At 47.6% G+C, this 25,070-nt stretch overlaps 1 protein-coding gene across 9 annotated transcripts in view; it reads left to right on the top strand.

Moving 5' to 3' along the window:
• Positions 1-25,070, top strand: part of LOC137426021 (protein furry homolog-like) — a 417,549-nt gene that overhangs the window by 339,586 nt on the left and 52,893 nt on the right. For all 9 annotated transcript variants that reach the window (XM_068114742.2, XM_078776948.1, XM_078776949.1 and 6 more), the window contains 6 exons: positions 3,260-3,445; positions 5,403-5,604; positions 7,630-7,751; positions 7,829-8,016; positions 22,907-23,007; positions 24,286-24,656. In XM_068114742.2, coding sequence (XP_067970843.2) covers positions 3,260-3,445; positions 5,403-5,604; positions 7,630-7,751; positions 7,829-8,016; positions 22,907-23,007; positions 24,286-24,656 — 1,170 coding nt within the window. The remainder of the gene's footprint in view (positions 1-3,259; positions 3,446-5,402; positions 5,605-7,629; positions 7,752-7,828; positions 8,017-22,906; positions 23,008-24,285; positions 24,657-25,070) is intronic.

Raw genomic sequence — 25,070 nt, 5'->3', positions numbered from 1 at the left:
GGAAGATCAACGGAAGAAACGGAAGAAGATTTCCTTGGTGGATTTGCTGGTATGTTTAGGGTCATTGTCATGTTGCAAGGTCCACCTTCGGTTGAGCTTCAACTTTCCCACAGATGGCCTCACATTATCCTCAAGCACCCTCTGGTACAATGAAGAATTCATAGTGGATTCTATGATGGTGAGCTGCCCAGGCCCTGATGCAGCAAAGCTGCCCCAAACCATAATATTTCCACCCCCATGCTTTACAGTTGGTATCAGGTTATTGTGGTCAAATGCTGTCTTTGGTTTTCGCCAAACATGTCTTCTGGTACTGTGGCCAAATAGCTCTACCTTTGACTAATCTGTCCAGAGCACATTGTTCCAGAAGTGCTGGTCTTTGCCTAGGTGTTCATTGGCAAACTTTAGTCTTGTCCTGATGTTCTTTCTGGACAGCAAAGGTTTCCTCCTGGCACACCTCCCATGTAGATCAAATTTGTGCAGCCTCTTTCTAATGGTAGACTCGTGCACTTTGACATCAACAGTGGCAAGAGCTACCTGTAGGTCCCATGATGACATTCTGGGGTTCTTAGAGACTTCTTTCAGCATCTTGCGGTCTGCTCTCGGGCTGAACTTGCTGGGGCGGCCTGGCCTGAACAAGTTGGCAGTTGTTTGGAATCTTCTCCACTTGTAGATGATCTTCCGAACAGTCGAATGATGGATTTCAAATTGTTTGGAGATCTTTTTAAATACCTTCCCAGACTCGTAGGCATCTATAACCTTCTTTCTGAAGACCTCAGAGAGCTCTTTTGATCTCGGCATGGTGACGCCGCACACTTCCACAACAAAGGGCAACCCAAACTAAATGTCTGAGGTTTAAATAAGACAGGTTCCTCCAAGATCCTCTCGAACGATGTTCTAATCATTTGCACCTGAGCTGGTGCACCTGATTCTAATTTTAGGTATTTGAAGTAGTGATAAATGTAGGGATGTACTTACTTTTTCCACATGCGAAATTTGCATTTATGTTTATTTAAATTATGCAATGGACTACAAAATGTAAATGTTTCATGATATTTGTTATATTATATCACCTTTATCTCTCAATATTGTTGAAATGAAGATCAAATAGCTGTATGTTGAAATATGTTGAAAAAGTCAAAACTTTACATGGGGTGTACTTACTTTTTCACGTGACTGTATATGTATATATATATTTATATATATATATATATACATACATACCGATTGAACCCCCTAACTTGACTAAGAAGCAAGGCACAGATTGAGTCTCACCCCAGCAATTGCTGCAAAACTTGTTAGCAACAAGTGTCGCCTGCCACGCTGACACATTGTCTCTGCCCTACTCAGCAACAATTAGGAGGTTTGCAGTCAGGAATATTAAATTTAACTACTAACCCTAATCCTTAGTTCTGATTCATCATGTGCATAAATTATACCAACTATAATTTATGCACATGATGAATCCTGACTGCAGAGGAAACCCTGCTCCCCTCTGCAAGAAAGACGGAAGCCTCTCCTCAGTGAAAGACACATGAAAGCCCGCTTGGAGTTTGCAAAAAAGCACCTAAAGGACTCTCAGACTGTGAGAAACAAGATTCTGTGGTCTGATGAAACCAAGATTGCACTGTTTGGCTTCCGTCTGGCCACTCTGCCATAAAGCCCAGATCGGTGTCGTGTTGCAGTGATGGTTGTCCTTCTGGAAGTTTCTCGCATCTCCACACAGGATCTCTGGAGCTCAGCCAGAGTGACCATCGGGTTCTTGGCCACCTCTCTTACCAAGGCCCTTCTCCCCCGATTGCTCAGTTTGGCCGGGCGCCCAGCTCTAGGAAGAGTCCTGGTTGTTCCAAACTTCTTCCATTTAAGAATTATGGAGGCCCCTGTGCTCTTGGGAACCTTCAATGCAGCAGAAACTTTTCTGTAGGCTTCCCCAGATCTGTGCCTCGACACAATCCTGTCTGTGAGCTCTGCAGGTAGTTCCTTCGACCTCATGGCTTGGTTTTTGCTCTGATTTGCATTGTCAGCTGTGAGACCTTATATAGACAGGTGTGTGCCTTTCCAAATCATGTCCAATCAATTGAATTTACCACAGGTGGACTCCAATCAAGGTGTAGAAACATCTCAAAGATGATCAAGAGAAATGGGAGGCACCTGAGCTAAATTTCAATTGTCATAGCAAAGGGTCTGAATACTTATGTCAATGTGATATTTCAGTTTTTTCTTTTTAATAAATTTGCAAAACTTTCTAAAATCCTGTCTTCTCCTTGTCATTTTGGGGTATTGAGTGTAGATTGATGAGGGAAAAAATGAATTTAAACGATTTCAGCATAAGGCTGCAACATAACAAAATGTGAAAAAAGTGAAGGGGTCTGAATACTTTCTGAATGCACTGTGTGTGTGTGTGTATATATATATTTATATATATATACACACACATACATACATATACACACACATACATACATACATACATACATACATACATACACACACATCCTTCCGAGGTCAGCAAATTGAGTACCAGCTTGCTGGGATGAATGATCCCGGTGTGTACCCCGACTTGGAATAGGTACACCGTATCCCTGCGCATCGTAAGAGGCAACTAAGGGTTGGCGTCAGGAAGGGCTTCCGGTCATAAAAACATTGCCTCAAACAGGGAACCATGATTGTCGTGGGGCCCGCAAGGCTAACCCCTTCTCGTGGGGAAAAATGGCCTTAAAACGATCATTCATTCATTTATTCACTCAAGAAATTTGGATTTGAGGCCGCAAGATGAATATGAGGGAAATGTACAGAAGGTCAGCTTTTATTTATTGGTATTGCTATGCAAGTGTGTTTACCATTGTAGAACAATAGCACTTTTCATCTTCAGTGCCCCTATTTTAGGTAAGAATTGGAACTCAACTGTAAAATCAAGCTGTAACGCAACAAAATGTGAGAAAAATCAAGGGGTGTGAATACTTTCTGAAGACACTGTATGTGAATACACAAATGCTTGAAAAAATATTAGATCATTGGTCTCTTACATTTAGCCACTTGTATTCATGCCACATTTTATCTGTTTGGACAGTTTTATTGTCACAACTGGAAATTTCGACATTGATCTCAAATATCTCATTTAGTACATATTTTCTCCGCAGTACATGGGTGAAGATTAACGAGGTAGAGGTCATTTTTTATATTATTTTAATGTCACTCATATTATTGAAAATGGTGAGTTAAAGAGTGTATTGACTAATTCACGTATTGTAACTTTGTGTAGGCCTTGATCATCACCATCCAGTGGTTCTTGAGCATGCAAAACGTTTGCTGCTCCACCTCCTTCTGCTCCTGGACACAGACAACTCTCTTCAGCATAGCGCTGCATTGCTCTTAGCGAAGAGCGTGAATGCCCATTCTCGATTTCTCACCGCCAGTCCACCTTCGCTCAGCAATAGCCCCTTGCTCGGTACCGAAGGCTGCTTCAGTTTCTCACACTTTAAAGCCCCTTTCCCCTCCCACATTATTCCCCTCCTCCCCCACCCAACCCCTTTCTCTCTTCCTTTTCTCATCCGTTTTTTATTTATTTATCTACCATTCCTCCCTTGGTTACATAATATCGATGTTTCCTAATGGAAACTCTGCTTCCTCTGCTGGGTAGTGAATTTCACCTCATTTGAAGATGATGTTGGTGCAAGCACATTCTGAATGCTGCTTTTATTACACAAGCAAAGAGATAGTATTCTTTTAAATGCATTTGTGTTGAAGCTCTCTTTCGTTTTCAATGACATGTTGAGACTCGTTTAGAATTGTACGATTGAGGTGTCTTACCCCGCCACCCATCCACCTCCCCCCACAACCCCATACTTCCACTGTTCTTTTCGTTCTGGTCCATTCTTTATCCTAGTTCCTCCGTAAGCTTCGACTCTGGAGAAAAAAAAAAGGCATCATTACCCGACGGATGTAGCACAACGTGGGGTTAAGCAATTATTTCACTCTATCTGTCTGACGTCTGTGATTGAAGAACTACTTCATTTCAATTGAATGTTATATTTTGAACACTGTAGAACACTAATCAGAACATTAACCTGCTGTTGAGCAGTACCATACTTTGACTCTGAATTTGGCAAATTATATGGATCCTCGTCCCAAGCAGGGAGGCATGCATACTCGTGGTAAAGCAATTGCTTCAGTCTGTCTGCCTGTATGGCAGTTAAACAAAATTGAAAATCATTCCAATCAGGAATGTTGGTGTTGGTGTTGAATCAGGAAAACCCTGGTGTTGGGCTAGCGGCTAGGGTGCCGGCTTAGGATCCCAGGATCCTGGGTTCGAATCCCGGTCGATCGCTGAATTAACGCCAGGGGGGTTGACTCAGCCTGTCATCCTTCCGAGGTCGGCTAATTGAGTACCAGTTCACTGGTAATTCCCTGTTTGTCGCTAAAGGCGGCAAAAAGGGTTGGCGTCAGGAAGGGCATCCGGCCGTAAAACATTGCTTCAAAAAGGGGACCAAAAAACAACAACAACCACGGTTCCCGAAAAAGGCCAACCCCCGCTTGCGGGGAAAAATGGCCTCTAAAGGTGGTTTTTTATTTATTTATTCCAATCAGGAATCTTAATGTTTATAGCGACGTCATAATGGACACAAACCAAAGGCACGAAGAACTAATCGAACGTGTTAGATCGGGTGGCGTAAAAGACGCGGGTTTATTTTGTCCGGTTCAATGGCTTATTTTGGGGTTTTTTCTATAACCTTTTAAACTTTTCTTTTATTTCGATTTCATTATATATTTGAACACTGTAGAACACAAATCAACTTGTTTGCACTTCCAAAAACGTTCAGTTTATCAGTACTTGGACAAAATTCTACATCGTCTCAACCAATCAAATTTCCCGTGCGCTCTGAGGGCGGAGTGACAGAAAGATTCAGACAGAAATGTCGGCACCTAGCAATGCAACCACAGAGCCAACTTTGTCCAAAAGAACTGTTTGTTTATTGCATTTTCTTCTCAAAGATCGTTCCAAAATCATCAGTTTCTCTGAGAAGCGCTTTTTTTCTGCTTTGGTTTGCCCCGTTTCATCCATCGGCTTCGTATGGTTGCCATTGCATCCGCTCCTGCTCAGAAACGCAAAGCGAGAGTTTAAACGACCCTTCCCATGTCGTTTTTTATCAAGACTGAGTGGGGCAAGGTGTTCTTTGAACTCTTTAAATGTTTACACGTGCTTAAAATTTGCATGATGAGTTGAAATAACAATGTGCTGGAAGGTTTATTTAAACGCTGAAGCATATTGAGCAGCCTGAGGACAATATATTAAAAATCTATCATGGGGAGACTTTTTTTTCTCTTTTCACTGTCAGCGTTCTCTATTACTCATAACTTTGAGAAGAGTCGCTCACTTTGTTTTCATCACTCTTAAATGTCTGCAGGGCGCACCCCGCTTTGGCCATTGTCCCAGAGTTCTTCCGGAGCAGATTCCGCTCTGAGTCCAAGCTCAGGATCTTCAGCATCGAGTCTGAACGTCTTGGGCAATGCAAGCGGAACACTTTCCATTCCTGTTGTTACCGTGAGTGAGGCCACTAACGATGGGACACACAAGACGAGAGAACTTGTGGAGTTTTTGAGCACAAGGTGACTACACCTTATTTGCTCCTCATTCTGCATTATTATTTTGTATCCAACTTGCAAAATAAGTAGAATTCCTGATAAATTTGTCATCATGATGGATGTTTTCTTTTGTTAAGCTTCTATATTTATAACTTTGAAAAGAAAAGTTATTTTTCCAATGAATGAATGAAATAAAATGAAACCTGACTTGAAACCTTTTTAAGGTTAATTTTTTTTCATTTTTAAGTTTCTTTTTCTATTTTTTGGAAAAAGCGGGTTTATTGCTCAAGTGACATTCTGTCGACTGGATTCTACAGACTTCATCGGGGCTTTTTGCATGTTTACAATCCTCATTAACAAAGTTTACAATCTTCATTAACAAAGTTTAAAATCTTCATTAACAAAGTTTAAAATCTTCATTAACAAAGTTTACAATCTTCATTAACAAAGTTTACAGTCTTCATTAACAAAGTTTAAAATCTTCATTAACAAAGTTTACAATCCTCATTAACAAAGTTTACAATCCTCATTTACAAAGTTTACAGTCCTCATTAACAAAGTTTACAGTCCTCATTAACAAAGTTTACAATCCTCATTTACAAAGTTTACAATCCTCATTCTCAGGGGAGTTTACTTATTTCGACTCATTTTGATCTACATAAAAGCTCTCAAATTTGTGTAATCCAACTAGGCAATTGGGGAAATGCTGATCCGCAAGACAGTTTTCCTCACGCACGTACATGCGAGATATTTTTCCTCAGATACAGACATATGTATTTTTATATTTCACAACTCAGGATTCACCCTTTGTAGTGGGGCGGCTTAGCCCAAATATTCAAAAGAATTGTGCATTTTGTGAAACAAGCACCAAATTTGGCACAAATGTACATTAATATGTTGCGAACATTTTCAGATATTGGGCCACTTGAAATTCCGTAATTTTTTTTTTCAAATTTTTTCAAATTTCGTAATTTCAAATTTTTCGGGTGACACCGTCACAATTTCGGTCTTCGAGGCCGGCCGATAGGCAAAGTGTGACCGGAAGGGACGAGGTTCTCCTGACCACGTGGCCCTCGATCTGGGAAGCGAGAGGCGTTCCATTAGTGGACGCGCCCCTCACGCCCGACTTTTGGGCGGCCCCGGCAGGCCGTTTGTTTTGACGTTCCGTGACAGGCCCCGCACCCCCACCTCCGGGCCGACCGGAAGCTTGTGCTGAGTACATCATACCTGAACAACTCAGTGAGGCAGAACACAGCAGTGCACACCAGGGTGACCCCTTCAGTGCATAAACCAATTAACCTGTCCACTGCAGGGCATATAGAAATGAAGTTATTTTCTGCATATAATAATAATATAAGTTCAGTTCTATATAACAATTTCTGTTATCACCACTACCACTACAACTACCACTACTACAAGCTTTGTCTGGAATTTTGTGGACTAACAGACAAACAGACATACAGACAAGCTGGGATCAAAACATTACCTCCTTCCACCATTGAGTGTAGAGGTAAACATCATGGAAATTATATCATGCCCTAGAATTAATTCATGCTTACCCGTGTATTTGCTTCACTGGTTCACAAGGTCTTTTGCATACATGTAATTCAGACTCTCGTCTTCATTGCTGACCACACAATGTTCGCAACATATTAATGTACATTTGTGCCAAATTTGGTGCTTGTATCACAAAATGCACAATTCTTTTGAATATTTGGGCTAAGCCGCCCCACTATATCGGCCGGCCTCGAAGACCGAAATTGTGACGGTGTCACCCGAAAAATTTGAAATTACGAAATTTGAAAAAATTTGAAAAAAAAAATTACGGAATTTCAAGTGGCCCAATATCTGAAAATGTTCGCAACATATTAATGTACATTTGTGCCAAATTTGGTGCTTGTATCACAAAATGCACAACAGGTTTGCTATGCTGCTACACTATTGTCCTTTCAGGAGACTTTTCTTCCTTTGTACTGAAAGATTGGTTTGAGTTACATTTCCGGCAATACCGTATATGTATTTTTCTGAACCTCTTCACATTGGCTGCAGGAGGCCTGGTCCACTCTGGAACTATGAAGATGTATCATCCAAAAATCTGGCCATTCCAAGCACCGAACAGTTAACCTCCTTCCTCCAGCACGTGGTTGCAGCATTCAATGAAACGAAGCCAGGTATAGTTTCGTGTATTATGACTTCAGATTTACCCGCAACCTTCAAAGTGACTGAATATTGTCTTCCCATGATTTAGGATACCAGCTGGAAAATCGACTGAGTGGTGTCGCCCTCGATGTGGCCCTCTCAAGTTTGATACCGCACTATGTAGGCCGTTCCCTGCAGATCTTCCGAGCCTTGGCCCAGCCCCTCAATGCCACGCAACTCTCTCTGCTGCTCTCGCATTTGCTTGAGAGGGTGGCCGACGCAAGCGAAGAATCCCAGGTGCGGAGTTCTGTATCCTGTAGTTATTAGCAGGGTCTGCCACAAGTCCTGAAACCCCAACCCCATTTGCTGAAAAGGTGTTAAATGTAAAATAAGTTCCTGATTGTTTGTCTGCTGAATCAGACTTGGGTAACTGTTGACCATCTCTACAGTCTACATTAATTAGGTTTCCTCCACATACAATGTAGAGGAATACCTATTGTTACTGCTAGAGCTTTTCTTATTCTCCCCCCACCACGCCCCCCCAAAATTTTCAACAACTCATTGGCTATACCTGTAGAATATTTTTACTGCTAACTATGACGTTGTAGCGGCTGCCGCTGGGTGTTCACAATCGCCTTGCACCTATCAAGGACGCGGAGCGATCACCATGCCGGGCTCGTCCAGGACGCCCGGGCAGGCCCGCGCTCAACTTGCCAGGCCTCGGTCGGGACGCCCGGGCATGCCCGGGCAGGCTCGCCCTCAACTTGCCAGGCCGCAGCCAGGACGCTGGGCCACGCCCCCTGGCGCCGGGCCTGGGCAAACCCCCTGGGTTAATAGATATATATTGCTGACCGATAAACGGGTTTTCAGAGTGCCTGAGTGTTTGATTTCAATAAAGCAACTCAGATGAATTCCAGCTTTTTGTCGCGTCCATTCTTTCGATCGACGTGGGAGCCCTAGCTCCTTCATTGGTGACCTATCGACATGGACACGGCAGTCGCCCTTAAACTGCCTACCTTCTGGGAGGCTCACGCGGCGGTTTGGTTTGCACAGGCGGAGTCCCTGTTCGCCCTGCGAGGCATCACGGCCGACGACACCCGCTTCCACCATGTGGTAGCTGCGCTCGGGTCGGCTACCGCGGCCCGCGCCCTGAGCCTCCTCGAAAGCCCGCCAGCCGCTGACAAATACGGCGCGATTAAGAAGCTTCTCCTCGATGCTTTCGCCCTCCCATCGGCGGAACGCGCACGGCGCCTGCTCGAACTGCCTGAGCTCGGCGACACGCGCCCTTCCGAGCGAATGGACTACATGCTTTCACTGCTCGGCGAGCACTCTCCGGCATTCCTGTTCCGGGAGCTGTTCCTCCGTCAGCTGCCTAACCCGGTACGCCTCGCCCTGGCAAGCACGACGATCACAGATCCCCGGGCCCTTGCCAGAGAAGCCGACAAGATCTCCGCTGCAGGACGGCGCATCGCAGCGGCGACATGGGACCCACCGCCGTCCGACGCAACAACCATGGCGCCCGAGCACCCGGCACGGTCGACGGCCGAACTGCCGACGCAATTGGCGGCCGCTCTACCGTGCCGACCACCTCCAGCACGTCGACCGAGGCCTCCACCCGACCAAGCGTGGTGTTACTATCATGCCAGGTTCGGACAAAAGGCCCGGACATGCCGACCCCCGTGCACCTTCGGCAGGCCGGGAAACGGCCGGGCCGGCGTTCATTACCAGCCATGAGCGCCGGCCACACGGGCAACTTACTGTTCATCACGGATAAAGCGTCCGGACGGCGCTTCCTGTGCGACACCGGCGCCCAACTGAGCGTCATACCCGCCTCTGACCAGGACAGGCAATCCGCGGTTTGCGGCCCCTCCTTGGTTGCGGCCAACGGATCGACTATCCGCACCTTCGGCCCGCGCAACGTCACCCTCTGCTTCGGCGGCCAACGCTTTGCTTGGACGTTTGTAACCGCCAACGTGCCCATGGCTCTGCTAGGCGCCGACTTCCTCTGCGCACACGGACTGCTGGTGGACGTCCAACGGCGTCGTTTAATCAACGCTGAAACCTTCAGCTCCCTGGTATGCACATTGAGCAGCTCCGCGCCGACCGAGTTGGCATGCACCGTCCCGGCGGCGAACGAGTTTGCTCGCCTGCTCACGGAGTTCCCGGCCCTCACGCGGCCGACGTTTTCGGCCGTCGCAGTACGGCATGGGATCGAGCACCACATACCAACCACGGGCCCGCCGGTCTACGCCAGGGCCCGCCGCCTCGACCCAGCCAAGCTCGCCGTAGCGAAGGCCGAATTCGACGCGTTGGAGCACCTCGGCATCGTGCGGCGCTCCGATAGCGCGTGGGCCTCGCCACTGCACATCGTGCCAAAGCCGGGGGGTGGATGGCGCCCGTGTGGCGACTACCGCCGTCTCAATGACGCTACCACCCCCGACAGGTACCCGATCCCGCATATCCAAGACTTCTCCGCCCGTCTGGCGGGACGGGTCATTTTTTCGAAAATTGATCTCATACGGGGATATCACCAGGTACCTGTCAGGGCGGCCGACGTCCCTAAAACGGCAGTCATCACGCCGTTCGGCTTATTCGAATTCTTGCGGATGCCGTTTGGTCTCAAGAACGCGGCTCAGGCGTTCCAGCGCTTGATGGACGGCGTGCTGCGTGACCTGCCGTTCCTTTTCGTTTACCTGGACGACATCCTCGTCGCCAGCACGTCCCGGGCCGAGCACCTCCTCCACCTCCGAACACTGTTCGGGCGCCTCAGCGAGCACGGCCTCATCGTCAACCCGGCCAAATGCCACTTCGGCACGACGGCCGTTGATTTTTTGGGCCACCACATCACCAAGAACGGGGCCGTGCCGCTGCCAACCAAGGTCGAGGCCATCACCACGTTCCCGCGTCCCCGCACCATAAAGGCCCTGCAGGAATTCCTGGGAATGGTGAATTTTTATCACCGCTTCGTGCCCCGCGCTGCTCAACTCATGCGGCCCCTCTACGAAGCCCTCCGGGGCAAGCCGGCCAAGCACGACATCGCCTGGTCCGCAGCAATGGATGCGGCCTTCCAACGCTCAAAGCGGGCCCTCGCCGACGCAACACTGCTCGCTCACCCGGTGCTCAACGCTCCCATCGCCCTCACCACGGATGCCTCCGACTACGCGGTGGGCGCCGTACATGAGCAATGGGTGAACGGGGTTTGGCAGCCACTCGCTTTTTTCAGCCGGCAGCTCCGGCCGAACGAGCTCAAATACAGCACGTTTGACCGGGAGCTCCTCGGTCTACACCTGGCCGTCCGCCATTTCCGCCACCTCCTGGAGGGCCGACCTTTCACGGCGTTCGTCGACCACAAGCCGTTGGTTTACGCCATGGCCAAGGTCACGGAGCCATGGTCGGCCCGCCAACAGCGCCACCTCTCCGCCGTGTCGGAGTTTACCACGGACATCCGGCACGTCGCCGGCAAAAACAACGCCGTGGCCGACTGTCTTTCCCGGGCCAGCGCGAACGCGGTCCACCTGGGCGTGGATTTTGCGCTTATGGCGGCGGACCAAACCACCGACACCACGGTGCAAGCCCTCCGGGCGGCGGACACGGGCCTCCGCCTGGCCGACATCCCCTGCGCGGACACTGTCCTGCTCTGCGACGTCTCCCAAGGCCAGCCTCGCCCCATCGTGCCCGTCACCTGGCAACGCCGCATCTTCGCCTCCCTCCACGGCCTTTCCCACCCGGGCCGGAAAGCTTCCCAGAAGCTGGTGTCGGCGCGTTTCGTCTGGCACGGCCTTCGTCGGGACGTCCGCGATTGGACCAGCACCTGCACGGCCTGCCAACGGGCCAAGGTCCACCGACACACCCAGGCCCCGCTGGCACCGTTCACCGTGCCCGAACGACGTTTCGACCACGTCAACGTGGATCTGGTGGGCCCCCTCCCCCCGTCACGGGGGTTCACACACCTGCTCACCATGGTGGACAGGACCACCAGGTGGCCGGAGGCCGTTCCCCTCGTCTCCACCACCACCGCCGACGTGGCGCAGGCTTTCATCGCCACCTGGGTCGCCCGCTTCGGCGCACCGGCGGACATCTCGTCAGACCGCGGACCACAGTTCACCTCCGAGCTGTGGGGCGCGGTCGCCCGCAACCTGGGGGTCAAGCTCCACCGTACTACGGCCTACCACCCCCAAGCAAACGGGTTGTGCGAGCGATTCCACCGCTCCATGAAGGCCGCGCTCATGGCCGGCCTTCAAGACGGCGGTTGGGCCGACCGGCTGCCGTGGGTCCTTTTGGGCCTTCGCACGGCCCCCAAGGAGGACCTCCAGGCATCCACCGCCGAGCTTGTCTATGGCCAGGTGCTACGCGTCCCGGGCGAATTCGTGCCCGACGCTACCAGTCCCTGGTCCGCAGCTCACCAGCGCTCGGACCTCCAGGAGGCCGCCCGACGGTTTGCCCCCGTGCCAACATCCCACCACGGTGACCCCCAGTCCTACGTCCCCCCAGCACTCCGCACAGCGGAGTATGTTTTTGTGCGTCACGACGCACACCGGTGGCCACTCCAGCCGCCGTACGACGGGCCCTTCCGGGTGCTGCGACGGGACGACAAGTCGTTCGTCATCGACATCGGCGGCAGGTCGGACCGGATTGCAGTGGACCGCCTCAAGCCGGCGCACGTGGACGTCGACCACCCACCACGGGTGGCCCTTCCGCCGCGGCGAGGCCGCCCCCCGTCCACGGTGCCCCCCACTCGACCGCCCACCGCCTCACCGGACCCCCTCCCACGACCCGCCAGGGGTCGCTTCGGCCGGGTCATCAGGACCCCCCTCAAATTGACCCTGCCGGTGCAAGTCGATTCTGGGGGGACGTGTGTAGCGGCTGCCGCTGGGTGTTCACAATCGCCTTGCACCTATCAAGGACGCGGAGCGATCACCATGCCGGGCTCGTCCAGGACGCCCGGGCAGGCCCGCGCTCAACTTGCCAGGCCTCGGTCGGGACGCCCGGGCATGCCCGGGCAGGCTCGCCCTCAACTTGCCAGGCCGCAGCCAGGACGCTGGGCCACGCCCCCTGGCGCCGGGCCTGGGCAAACCCCCTGGGTTAATAGATATATATTGCTGACCGATAAACGGGTTTTCAGAGTGCCTGAGTGTTTGATTTCAATAAAGCAACTCAGATGAATTCCAGCTTTTTGTCGCGTCCATTCTTTCGATCGACGTGGGAGCCCTAGCTCCTTCAACGTCATACGTCACGTAGTATGGGCACCATCTTGGAAAAACCCTTCAACTTTGCCCCTCTATATCTCCGAAACGGCTCAATGGAAAAAACGGAGTCATAGCTCTTTCTAAAGAACTCTGCATTGGGAGCAAAAATATGTTCATCTGGGATGTCAAAAGTGCTAACGTTATGAGGTTAGAATTCGACAAATAGAACCGTTGATGCCACGAATATGATATTTTTTGTGCATGACCTAACTGAAAAAAAAAATCAGAAAATTTCAATTTCAGAAACCGAAAAAATTTAACGTCAAAGGTAACACCCCCCACTCCTCCCCTCCCCCCCCCCCCCCACTCCTCCCCTCCCCCCCCCCACTCCTCCCCTCCCCCCCCCCACTCCTCCCCTCCCCCCCACTCCTCCCCTCCCCCCCACTCCTCCCCTCCCCCCCACTCCTCCCCCCCACTCCCTCCTACTCCTCCTCCCCCCTCCCTCCCCCCTCCCTCCCTCCTACTGCAATAGACTACTGCAATAGCCTCCTCTATGGTTCACCGTCAAAAATCACCAATAAACTCCAATACATTCAGAACTCCGCTGCCCGTCTACTCACCCATTCCCGGACCCGTGACCACATCACCCCCGTCCTTTACAAGCTTCAGTGGCTCCCCATCCCCCAGAGAATCCAGTACAAAATCCTCTTGACATACAAAGCCCTCCATAACCTGGCCCCATCCTACCTGACTGACCTCCTCTCCAGACACACTCCCACCCGCAACCTCCGCTCTGCTGGTACCAACCTCCTGACCCCCCCCCCCCCCCCCCCCCCATCCCGACCAAATTCAGATCCTGGGGGGACAGGGCCTTCTCCATCGCTGCTCCCACCCTCTGGAACTCACTACCCCACACCATCAGAGACTCCTCCTCACTCACCACATTCAAAACATCACTAAAGACCCACCTGTTCAACACTGCATTCAACATTCAACCCACAGCATTTAACCCCTGACTATCTCTTCTCCTTCTCCCTCCTTTTCCTTTAAATATTTCCCTATTGATTCTTGTCTTTTTGCAATTGTTGTTTTCATGTATTGTTATGCATTATGTTTTGCACTCTGTCAAAGCGCCTTTGGGCTTCTTGAAAAGCGCTATACAAAATAAATGAATTATTATTATTATTATTATTAACATGGTTCGGCCGCCATGTTTTTTTTACATGAAAAACACTAAAAACCCTTCTTCTCCGAAATGGCTGAACAGATCGAGCCCAAACTTTGCATGCATGAGCACATCATACCCATGGCAAACAGAAGGTTCCACAACCATGATGTTATTGGTCACATGGTTTGGGAGTTATGGTTTAGGGTCACGTAATTGGTCTGCGGAGAAAAAATTTATACATGGCTCACTGTAAAGAACTCCATGTAGAATAGCATATGTGAATGATGATGTCATTGGTACCTCCATTATGATGTCAAAATTCGACAAGTACAAAACTTCATCCGATCAGGATGAAATGTCTTGAACAACATCAAGGGTTAAATTGATGGAGAAAAAAAAATAATTGTGATGTCATTGGTCATATGGTTCGGCTGCCATATTGTTTAAGAATAAAGCCTTGAAAACCCCTTTTCTTTGAAACTGCTGAAGAGATTGACCCCAAACTTTGCATGCATGATCGGATACCCATGACGAACCAAAAGTTCAACCACCATGACATCATACGTTACATAGTTTTGGAGCTATGATGCTGAGAAGCATAAACATTTGAAACCTATCTCCTCCCTCATTTATAATCATATCGAGTGGAAACTTCACAATTATGTCTGGATACCAAAATGGTCTTTTGGAATTTGCGATAGGTCAAATGGTTTGGCAGCAATAAATAATTGACCGAAAATGTTTTAAAACCTTCTATCTCTTGAACTGCTGCATTGATCGACATGAAACTTTATAATATATTCGAAGTCTATAAAATTTCAGCATGATTGGTTGTACGGTCTGGAAGCTAGAAGTTGTTATTTTGTAAACAAGAAGAAACTCTACAATTTATCTTCCACAGCCATGTGTCTTTTCTGTGTATCTTTAGTTATGATGAAAGTAGGGTTTATCAAAGCGGGGTTGTATCAAAGCAAGGTTGTATGAAAGCAGGGTTGTATGGAAGCGGGGTTGCATGAAAGCAGGGTTGTATGGAAGCGGGGTTATATGAAAGCAGGGTTGTATGAAAGCGGGGTTGTATGAAAGCGGGGTTGCATGAAAGCAGGGTTGTATGAAAGCGGGGTTGTATGAAAGCGGGGTTGTATGAAAGCGGGGTTGTATGAAAGCGGGGTTGTATGAAAGCAGGGTTATATGAAAGCGGGGTTGTATGAAAGCGGGGTTGTATGAAAGCGGGGTTGTATGAAAGCGGGGTTGTATGAAAGTGGGGTTGTATGAAAGCGGGGTTATATGAAAGCGGGGTTGTATGAAAGCGGGGTTGTATGAAAGCGGGGTTGTATGAAAGCGGGGTTGCATGAAAGCGGGGTTGTATGAAAGCGGGGTTGTATGAAAGCGGGGTTGCATGAAAGCGGGGTTGTATGAAAGCAGGGTTTATGAAAGTGGGGTTGTATGAAAGCTGGGGTGTTTCAAAGCGGGGTTATGAAAGTGGGGTTGTATGAAAGTTGGGGTGTTTCAAAGCAGGGTTATGAAAGTAGGGTTGTATGAAAGTGGGGTTGTATGAAAGTGGGGTTGTATCAAAGTGTGGTTGTATGAAAGCCCGGTTTTATCCAAGCAGGGTTCTATGAAAGCGGGGTTTTATCAAAGCGGGGTTGTATGAACGCGGGGTTGTATGAAAGCATGGTTGTTTCAAAGCGGGGTTGTATGAAAGCGGGGTTTTATCAAAGCATGGTTGTTTCAAAGCGTGGTTGTTTCAAAGCGGGGTTGTATAAAAGCGTGGTAGTATCAAACCGGGGTTGTATAAAAGTTGGGGTGTTTCAAAGCGGGGTTCTATGAAAGTGGGGTTGTATGAAAGTTAGGGTGTTTCAAAGCGGGGTTATGAAAGTGGGGTTGTATGAAAGTGGGGTTGTATGAAAGTGGGGTTGTATGAAAGTGGGGTTGTATGAAAGTGGTGTTGTATGAAAGTTGGGGTGTTTCAAAGTGGGGTTGTATGAAAGCGGGGTTGTATGAAAGCGGGGTTGTATGAAAGTGGGGTTGTATGAAAGTGGTGTTTTATGAAAGTTGGGGTGTTTCAAAGTGGGGTTGTATGAAAGTTGGGGTGTTTCAACGTGGGGTTGTATGAAAGTGGGGTTGTATGAAAGTTGGGGTGTTTCAAAGCGGGGTTGTATGAAAGCGGGGTTGTATGAAAGTTGGGGTGTTTCAAAGCGGGGTTCTATGAAAGCGGGGTTGTATGAAAGCGGGGTTATATGAAAGCGGGGTTTATGAAAGTGGTGTTGTATGAAAGTGGGGTTGTATGAAAGTGGGGTTGTATGAAAGTGGGGTTGTATGAAAGTGGGGTTGTATGAAAGTGGGGTTGTATGAAAGTGGTGTTGTATGAAAGTGGGGTTGTATGAAAGTGGGGTTGTATGAAAGTGGTGTTGTATGAAAGCGGGGTTGTATGAAAGTGGTGTTGTATGAAAGTGGGGTTGTATGAAAGTGGGGTTGTATGAAAGTGGGGTTGTATGAAAGTGGGGTTGTATGAAAGTGGGGTTGTATGAAAGTTGAGGTGTTTCAAAGCGGGGTTGTATGAAAGTTGGGGTGTTTCAAAGTGGGGTTGTATGAAAGTGGGGTTGTATGAAAGTGGGGTTGTATGAAAGTGGGGTTGTATGAAAGTGGGGTTGTATTAAAGTGGGGTTGTATTAAGGTGGGGTTGTTGAAAGTTGGTGTGTTTCAAAGCGGGGTTATGAAAGTGGTGTTGTTTGAAAGTTGGGGTGTTTCAAAGTGGGGTTGTATGAAAGTGGGGTTGTATGAAAGCGGGGTTGTAGGAAAGCGGGGTTGTATGAAAGCGAGGTTGTATGAAAGCGGGGTTGTATGAACGTTGGGGTGTTTCAAAGCGGGGTTATGAAAGTGGGGTTGTATGAAAGTGGGGTTATAGGAAAGCTGGTGTGTTTCAAAGCGGGGTTATGAAAGTGGGATTGTATGAAAGTGGGGTTGTATGAAAGTGGGGTTGTATGAAAGTGGGGTTGTATGAAAGTGGGGTTATATGAAAGTTGGGGTGTTTCAAAGCAGGGTTGCATGAAAGTGGGGTTGTATGAAAGTGGGGTCGTATGAAAGTGGGGTTGTATGAAAGTTGGGGTGTTTCAAAGTGGGGTTGCATGAAAGTGGGGTTGTATGAAAGTGGGGTTGTATGAAAATGGGGTTGCATGAAAGTTGGGGTGTTTCAAAGCGGGGTAGTATGAAAGCGGGGTTGTTTCAAAGCGGGGTTGTATGAAAGCGTGGTAGTATCAAAGCGGGGTTGTATAAAAGTTGGGGTGTTGCAAAGCAGGGTTGTATGAAAGTGGGATTGTATGAAAGTTAGGGTATTTCAAAGCGGGGTTATGAAAGTGGGGTTGTATGAAAGTGGGGTTGTATGAAAGTGGGGTTGTATGAAAGTTCGCATGTTTCAAAGAGCGGTTGTATGAAAGTTGGGGTGTTTCAAAGGGGGTTGTATGAAAGTGGGGTTGTATGAAAGCGGGGTTGTATGAAAGCGGGGTTGTATGAAAGTTGGGGTGTTTCAAAGCGGGGTTATGAAAGTGGGGTTGTATGAAAGTGGGGTTGGATGAAAGTGTGGTTGTATGAAAGTGGGGTTGTATGAAAGTGGGGTTGTATGAAAGTGGGGTTGTATGAAAGTGGGGTTGTATGAAAGTGGGGTTGTATGAAAGTTGGGGTGTTTCAAAGCGGGGTTGTATGAAAGTTGGGGTGTTTCAAAGTGGGGTTGTATGAAAGTGGGGTTGTATGAAAGTGGGGTTGTATGAAAGTGGGGTTGTATGAAAGTGGGGTTGTATTAAAGTGGGGTTGTATGAAAGTTGGTGTGTTTCAAAGCGGGGTTATGAAAGTGGGGTTGTATGAAAGTTGGGGTGTTTCAAAGTGGGGTTGTATGAAAGTGGGGTTGTATGAAAGTGGGGTTGTATGAAAGTGGGGTTGTATGAAAGCGGGGTTGTATGAAAGCGAGGTTGTCTGAAAGTTGGGGTGTTTCAAAGCGGGGTTGTATGAAAGCGGGGTTGTATGAAAGTGGGGTTGTATGAAAGTGGGGTTGTATGAAAGTGGGGTTGTATGAAAGTGGGGTTGTATGAAAGTTGGGGTGTTTCAAAGCGGGGTTGTATAAAAGTGGGGTTGCATGAATTTGGGGTTGTATGAAAGTGGGGTTGTATGAAGTGGGGTTGTATGAAAGCGGGGTTGTGTGAAAGTTGGGGTGTTTCAAAGTGGGGTTGTATGAAAGCGGGGTTGTATGAAAGTGGTGTTTTATGAAAGTTGGGGTGTTTCAAAGTGGGGTTGTATGAAAGTTGGGGTGTTTCAACGCGGGGTTGTATGAAAGTGGGGTTGGATGAAAGTTGGAGTGTTTCAAAGCGGGGTTGTATAAAAGTTGGGGTGTTTCAAAGCGGGGTTGTATGAAAGCGGGGTTGTATGAAAGTTGGGGTGTTTCAAAGCGGGGTTGTATGAAAGCGGGGTTGTATGAAAGCGGGCTTGTATGAAAGCGGGGTTGTATGAAAGTGGGGTTGTATGAAAGTGGGGTTGTATGAAAGTGGGGTTGTATGAAAGTGGGGTTGTATGAAAGTGGGGTTGTATGAAAGGTGGGGTGTTTCAAAGCGGGGTTGTATGAAAGTGGGGTTGTATGAAAGTGGGGTTGTATGAAAGTGGTGTTGTATGAAAGTGGTGTTGTATGAAAGTGGGGTTGTATGAAAGGTGGGGTGTTTCAAAGTGGGGTTGTATGAAAGTGGGGTTGTATGAAAGTGGGGTTGTATGAAAGTGGGGTTGTATGAAAGTTGGGGTGTTTCAAAGTGGGGTTGTATGAAAGTGGGGTTGTATGAAAGTGGGGTTGTATGAAAGTGGTGTTGTATGAAAGTGGTGTTGTATGAAAGTGGGGTTGTATGAAAGCGGGGTTGTATGAAAGTTGGGTTGTTTCAAAGTGGGGTTGTATGAAAGCGGGGTTGTATGAAAGTTGGGGTATTTCAAAGTGGGGTTGTATGAAAGTGGGGTTGTATGAAAGCGGGGTTGTATGAAATTGGGGTTGTATGAAAGTGGGGTTGTATGAAAGTGGGGTTGTATGAAAATGGGGTTGCATGAAAGTTGGGGTGTTTCAAAGCGGGGTAGTATGAAAGCGGGGTTGTGTGAAAGTGGGGTTGTATGAAAGCGGGGTTGTATCAAAGCGGGGTTGTATCAAAGCGGGGTTGTATCAAAGCGGGGTTGTATCAAAGCGGGGTTGTATCAAAGTGGGGTTATATCAAAGCGGGGTTGCATGAAAGCGGCATTGTATGAAAGTGGGGTTGTTTCAAAGCGGAGTTGTATGAAAGCGGAGTTGAATGAAAGTGGGGTTGTATCAAAGCGGGGTTGCATGATAGTGGCACTGTCTGAAAGTGGGGTTGTTTCATAGCGGAGTTGTATGAAAGCGGAGTTGTATGAAAGTGGGGTTGTATGAAAGTGGGGTTGTATCAAAGTGTGGTTGTATGAAAGCCCGTTTTTATCCAAGCGGGGTTCTATGAAAGCGGGGTTTTATCAAAGCGGGGTTGTATGAATGCGGGGTTGTATGAAAGCATGGTTGTTTCAAAGCGGGGTTGTATGAAATCGGGGTTTTATCAAAGCATGTTTGTTTCAAATCGTGGTTGTTTCAAAGCGGGGTTGTATGAAAGCGTGGTAGTATCAAAGCGGGGTTGTATAAAAGTTGGGGTGTTTCAAAGCGGGGTTGTATGAAAGTTGGGGTGTTTCAAAGCGGGGTTTTGAAAGTGAGGTTGTATGAAAGTGGGGTTGTATGAAAGTGGTGTTGTATGAAAGTGGGGTTGTATGAAAGTGGTGTTGTATGAAAGTTGGGGTTGTATGAAAGCGGGGTTGTATGAAAGCGGGGTTGTATGAAAGAGGGGTTGTATGAAAGTGGTGTTTTATGAAAGTTGGGGTGTTTCAAAGTGGGGTTGTATGAAAGTTGGGGTGTTTCAACGTGGGGTTGTATGAACGTTGGGGTGTTTCAAAGTGGGGTTGTATAAAAGTTGGGGTGTTTCAAAGCGGGGTTGTATGAAAGCGGGGTTGTATGAAAGTTGAGGTGTTTCAAAGCGGCGTTGTATGAAAGCGGGGTTGTATGAAAGCGGGGTTGTATGAAAGCGGGGTTGTATGAAAGCGGTGTTGTATGAAAGTGGGGTTGTATTAAAGTGGGGTTGTATGAAAGTTGGTGTGTTTCAAAGCGGGGTTATGAAAGTGGGGTTGTATGAAAGTGGGGTTGTATGAAAGTGGGGTTGTATGAAAGTGGGGTTGTAAGAAAGCGGAGTTGAATGAAAGTGGGGTTGTATCAAAGCGGGGTTGCATGAAAGTGGCACTGTCTGAAAGTGGGGTTGTTTCAAAGCGGAGTTGTATGAAAGCGGAGTCGTATGAAAGTGGGGTTGTATGAAAGTGGGGTTGTATCAAAGTGTGGTTGTATGAAAGCCCGGTTTTATCCAAGCGGGGTTCTATGAAAGCGGGGTTTTATCAAAGTGGGGTTGTATGAACGCGGGGTTTTATTAAAGCATGTTTGTTTCAAAGCGTGGTTGTTTCAAAGCGGGGTTGTATGAAAGCAGGGTTGTATGAAAGCGGGGTTGCATGAAAGCAGGGTTGTATGAAAGCAGGGTTGTATGAAAGCGGGGTTGTATGAAAGCGGGGTTGTATGAAAGCGGGGTTGCATGAAAGCGGGGTTGTATGAAAGCGGGGTTGCATGAAAGCGGGGTTGTATGAAAGTGGGGTTGTATGAAAGTGGGGTTGTATGAAAGTGGGGTTGTATGAAAGTGGGGTTGTATGAAAGTGGGGTTGTATGAAAGTGGGGTTGTATGAAAGTGGGGTTGTATGAAAGTGGGGTTGTATGAAAGTGGGGTTGTATGAAAGTGTGGTTGTATGAAAGTGTGGTTGTATGAAAGTGGGGTTGTATGAAAGTTGGGGTGTTTCAAAGTGGGGTTGTATGAAAGGGGGGTTGTATGAAAGTGGGGTTGTATGAAAGTGGGGTTGTATGAAAGTGGGGTTGTATGAAGTGGGGTTGTATGAAGTGGGGTTGTATGAAGGCGGGGTTGTATGAAAGTTGGGGTGTTTCAAAGCGGGGTTGGATGAAAGCGGAGGTGTATGAAAGCGGGGTTGTATGAAAGTGGGGTTGTATGAAAGTGGTGTTTTATGAAAGTTGGGGTGTTTCAAAGTGTGGTTGCATGAAAGTTGGGGTGTTTCAACGCAGGGTTGTATGAAAGTGGGGTTGTATGAAAGTTGGGGTGTTTCAAAGCGGGGTTGTATGAACGTTGGGGTGTTTCAAAGCGGGGTTGTATGAAAGCGGGGTTGTATGAAAGTTGGGATGTTTCAAAGCGGGGTTGTATGAAAGCGGGGTTGTATGAAAGCGGGCTTGTATGAAAGCGGGCTTGTATGAAAGCGGGGTTGTATGAAAGCGGGGTTGTATGAAAGTGGGGTTGTATGAAAGTGGGGTTGTATGAAAGTGGGGTTGTATGAAAGTGGGGTTGTATGAAAGTTGGGGTGTTTCAAAGTGGGGTTGTATGAAAGCGGGGTTGTATGAAAGTTGGGGTGTTTCAAAGTGGGGTTGTATGAAAGCGGGGTTGTATGAAAGTGGGGTTGTATGAAAGTGGGGTTGTATGAAAGTGGGGTTGTATGAAAATGGGGTTGCATGAAAGTTGGGGTGTTTCAACGCAGGGTAGTATGAAAGCGGGTTTGTGTGAAAGTGGGGTTGTATCAAAGCGGGGTTGTATCAAAGCGGGGTTGTATCAAAGCGGGGTTGTATCAAAGCGGGGTTGTATCAAACCGGGGTTGTATCAAAGCGGGGTTGTATCAAAGCTGGGTTGTATGAAAGTGGGGTTATATCAAAGTGGGGTTGCATGAAAGCGGCATTGTATGAAAGTGGGGTTGTTTCAAAGCGGAGTTGTATGAAAGCGGAGCTGAATGAAAGTGGGGTTGTATCAAAGCGGGGTTGCATGAAAGTGGCACTGTCTGAAAGTGGGGTTGTTTCAAAGCGGGGTTGTATGAAAGCGGGGTTGTATGAAAGTGGGGTTGTATGAAAGTGGGGTTGTATGAAAGTGGGGTTGTATGAAAGTGGGGTTGTATGGAAGTTGGGGTATTTCAAAGCGGGGTTGTATGAAAGCGGGGTTGTATGAAAGTGGGGTTGTGTGAAAGTGGGGTTGTATGAAAGTGGGGTTGTATGGAAGTTGGGGTATTTCAAAGCGGGGTTGTATGAAAGCGGGGTTGTATGAAAGTGGGGTTGTATGAAAGTGGGGTTGTGTGAAAGTGGGGTTGTATGAAAGCGGGGTTGTATGAAAGTGGGGTTGTATGAAAGTGGGGTTGTGTGAAAGTGGGGTTGTGTGAAAGTGGGGTTGTATGAAAGTGGGGTTGTATGAAAGTGGGGTTGTATGAAAGTGGGGTTGTATGAAAGTGGGGTTGTGTGAAAGTGGGGTTGTGTGAAAGTGGGGTTGTGTGAAAGTGGGGTTGTATGAAAGTGGGGTTGTATGAAAGTGGGGTTGTATGAAAGTGGGGTTGTATGAAAGTGGGGTTGTGTGAAAGTGGGGTTGTGTGAAAGTGGGGTTGGATGACAGCGGGGTTGTGTGAAAGTGGGGTTGTATGAAAGTGGGGTTGTGTGAAAGTGGGGTTGTGTGAAAGTGGGGTTGGATGACAGCGGGGTTGTGTGAAAGTGGGGTTGTGTGAAAGTGGGGTTATTTCAAAGCGGGAAGACGGAGGAAACCGATCATCATTGCCAGCAGTTATAAAGTGGCAGTTGTAGTTATTTGTTGTTATCTCCATTTAAATGGAGGTAGTGTACAATATTTTTGAAAATACAATGGCGAATAACACTTTGATTTATTTGGCCCTGATTGCTGCTTGACAGGGCATCGTTATGGAGGTGCTTTTGACTCTTGATGCGGCAGTGGACACATTGGTCGAATGTTCAAAACAAAATTTCAATCGGAGAGTGCGCTCACATTCACGGTTAGTGATGACTTGAAGCTTTCACATTCCTTGTTTGCTCGTGTTTCCAAAACCTACATTTGCTATTGTGCTTGTGCCATCTGAGAGAACCAACTACATTCGAGCAATGCCAGTTCTAATTGAAGCCATCCATGTATTGCCATAACGTTTTTGCTCCGACGATGGTGTAAAACCCAGACCGTCAGCACCATGTGATCCTTAATGATCCTTAACTCCAACCATTGTTACCTCCGCCACCGAAGGTGGACAGAGGTTATGTTTTCACACCTCTGTCTGTGACCAAGACATCTCAAAAAGGTGTGGACAGATTAAGACGACATTTGGTGGACGGGTTGGGTGTATGACGAGAAAGAATTGATTCGATTTTCGTGGAGGTCTTGGTCTGATTCCGGATCCGATAATCCCTTAAGCGATTCTTCACCATTGTCATTGACAGGGCTAAAAACGATATATAGCCCGGTATCTCAAAAAGTTATGGACGGATTCGAACAAAACTTTTGTTGGTCGTTTTGGGGGTGTGAGAAGAACAAATTGATTCGATTTGGGGGAAGATCCAGATACGAGACTTTTAATTTCTCAAGTAATTCTTCACCATTCAGAGTTTGGGCCAAAAACGATACATAGCACGATATTTTGCACCTCACCGCACATCCTTTCAGAGGGATAGGCACTTTGACCATTTTGGTGTCTTTTGGGTCTTCACAGGGTCTTTTGGATGTTCATGGTGTTTTGGGTCTTCAGGGTCATTTGGGTCTTTTGGATCCTCTGGCCCTTTAAGGGTATTGTGGGTCTTTGGGGTGTTTTGGGTCTTTGGTGTCTTCAGGGACTTTTTGGATCATACGGGTCTTTTGGATCCTCTGGGTCTTTAGGGTTATTTGGGGTATTTTGGTTCTTCAGGGTATTTAATGGTCTTTTGGGTCTTCATGGTCATTAAGGGTCGTTGGGGTCTTCAGGGTGTTTTGGGTCTTCAGGGTGTTTTGGGTCTTCAGGGTGTTTTGGGTCTTCAGGGTAGTTTTGGATCTTTAAGGGTATTTTGAGTCTTCAGGGGTCTTGGTGGTCTTTAATAACTTGGGAGACTTAAAGGGTCGTCAAACGCTCAGCAGTCTAAACGTAATTAAGAGTTCACGGATATATATACACACACACACACACACACACACACCTTCATGTATCTCAGAATAATCTTGTACTTTTTACCTGTACGAGTCACCATTTGTGTTCATTATAAAGGTTGTATGAGCGATCCCGAAATCACCTATCTTTTCACCCTGATCCCAGTCACAATGCGAGCTTGCAGTTGGACAGGACATGTGACAGTGGCTGGCAATCAACTTTTACTTCTGAAGAGCCAGCAAACCTTCATCGGTGCCGTTCGGCCTCGCAAAAGGATTCAAATACGAGCGAATGGAGGAGCAACACACTCGATCGCCCCGAGGGAGGCAAAGCGACAGACCGAAGATGTTCCCTCGGTAAAACCCAAAGCTTGACATCTCTCGGAGATGACAAAGCATGTGAGGACGGCCTAACACCATCGCAGGCCGAGCCTCGGGTTTTACTTACAACAATATTTTGGCTGGGCGTTGCGTTGCTCGAGTCGGACTTCGAGAACGAGTACCTCTTGGGTGTGCAACTGCTTGAGCACATCCTCGGTAAGATTCAACTTGCACTCACATTTGGACCACCTTCGATATTTTATCCCACTTAGTTTTTCCTCAAATTATCTGACATTTGAATATATCATTAACATTTACCCTTGCCTGAGGAGAGGGCATTGCATTTGAGTCCGTTTGTTTGTTTGTCTGTCTGTCTGTCTGTCTGTCTGTTTGTTTGTTTGTCCGCAAAGAAATATGATTTTCTCTGCAACGATTGTTCCGATTGACAGTAAATTTTCACCATAGGTGCAACTCCACCTGTATAATTTTTTATGATAATTATGACGTCATAGATCACGTGGTATGGCCGCCATCTTGGGAAAACCGAAAGACTTTGCATTTCTATGTCTACGAAAGCGCTGCATATAAAAATTGAGACATGACTCATTGTAAAGAACTCTCCATTGGAAT

Source organism: Myxine glutinosa, chromosome 4 (genome assembly GCF_964187855.1).
Source record: "Myxine glutinosa chromosome 4, kmMyxGlut1.1, whole genome shotgun sequence".
Classification (NCBI taxonomy): domain Eukaryota; kingdom Metazoa; phylum Chordata; class Myxini; order Myxiniformes; family Myxinidae; genus Myxine; species Myxine glutinosa.
This window is presented reverse-complemented; position numbering and strand designations above follow the sequence as displayed.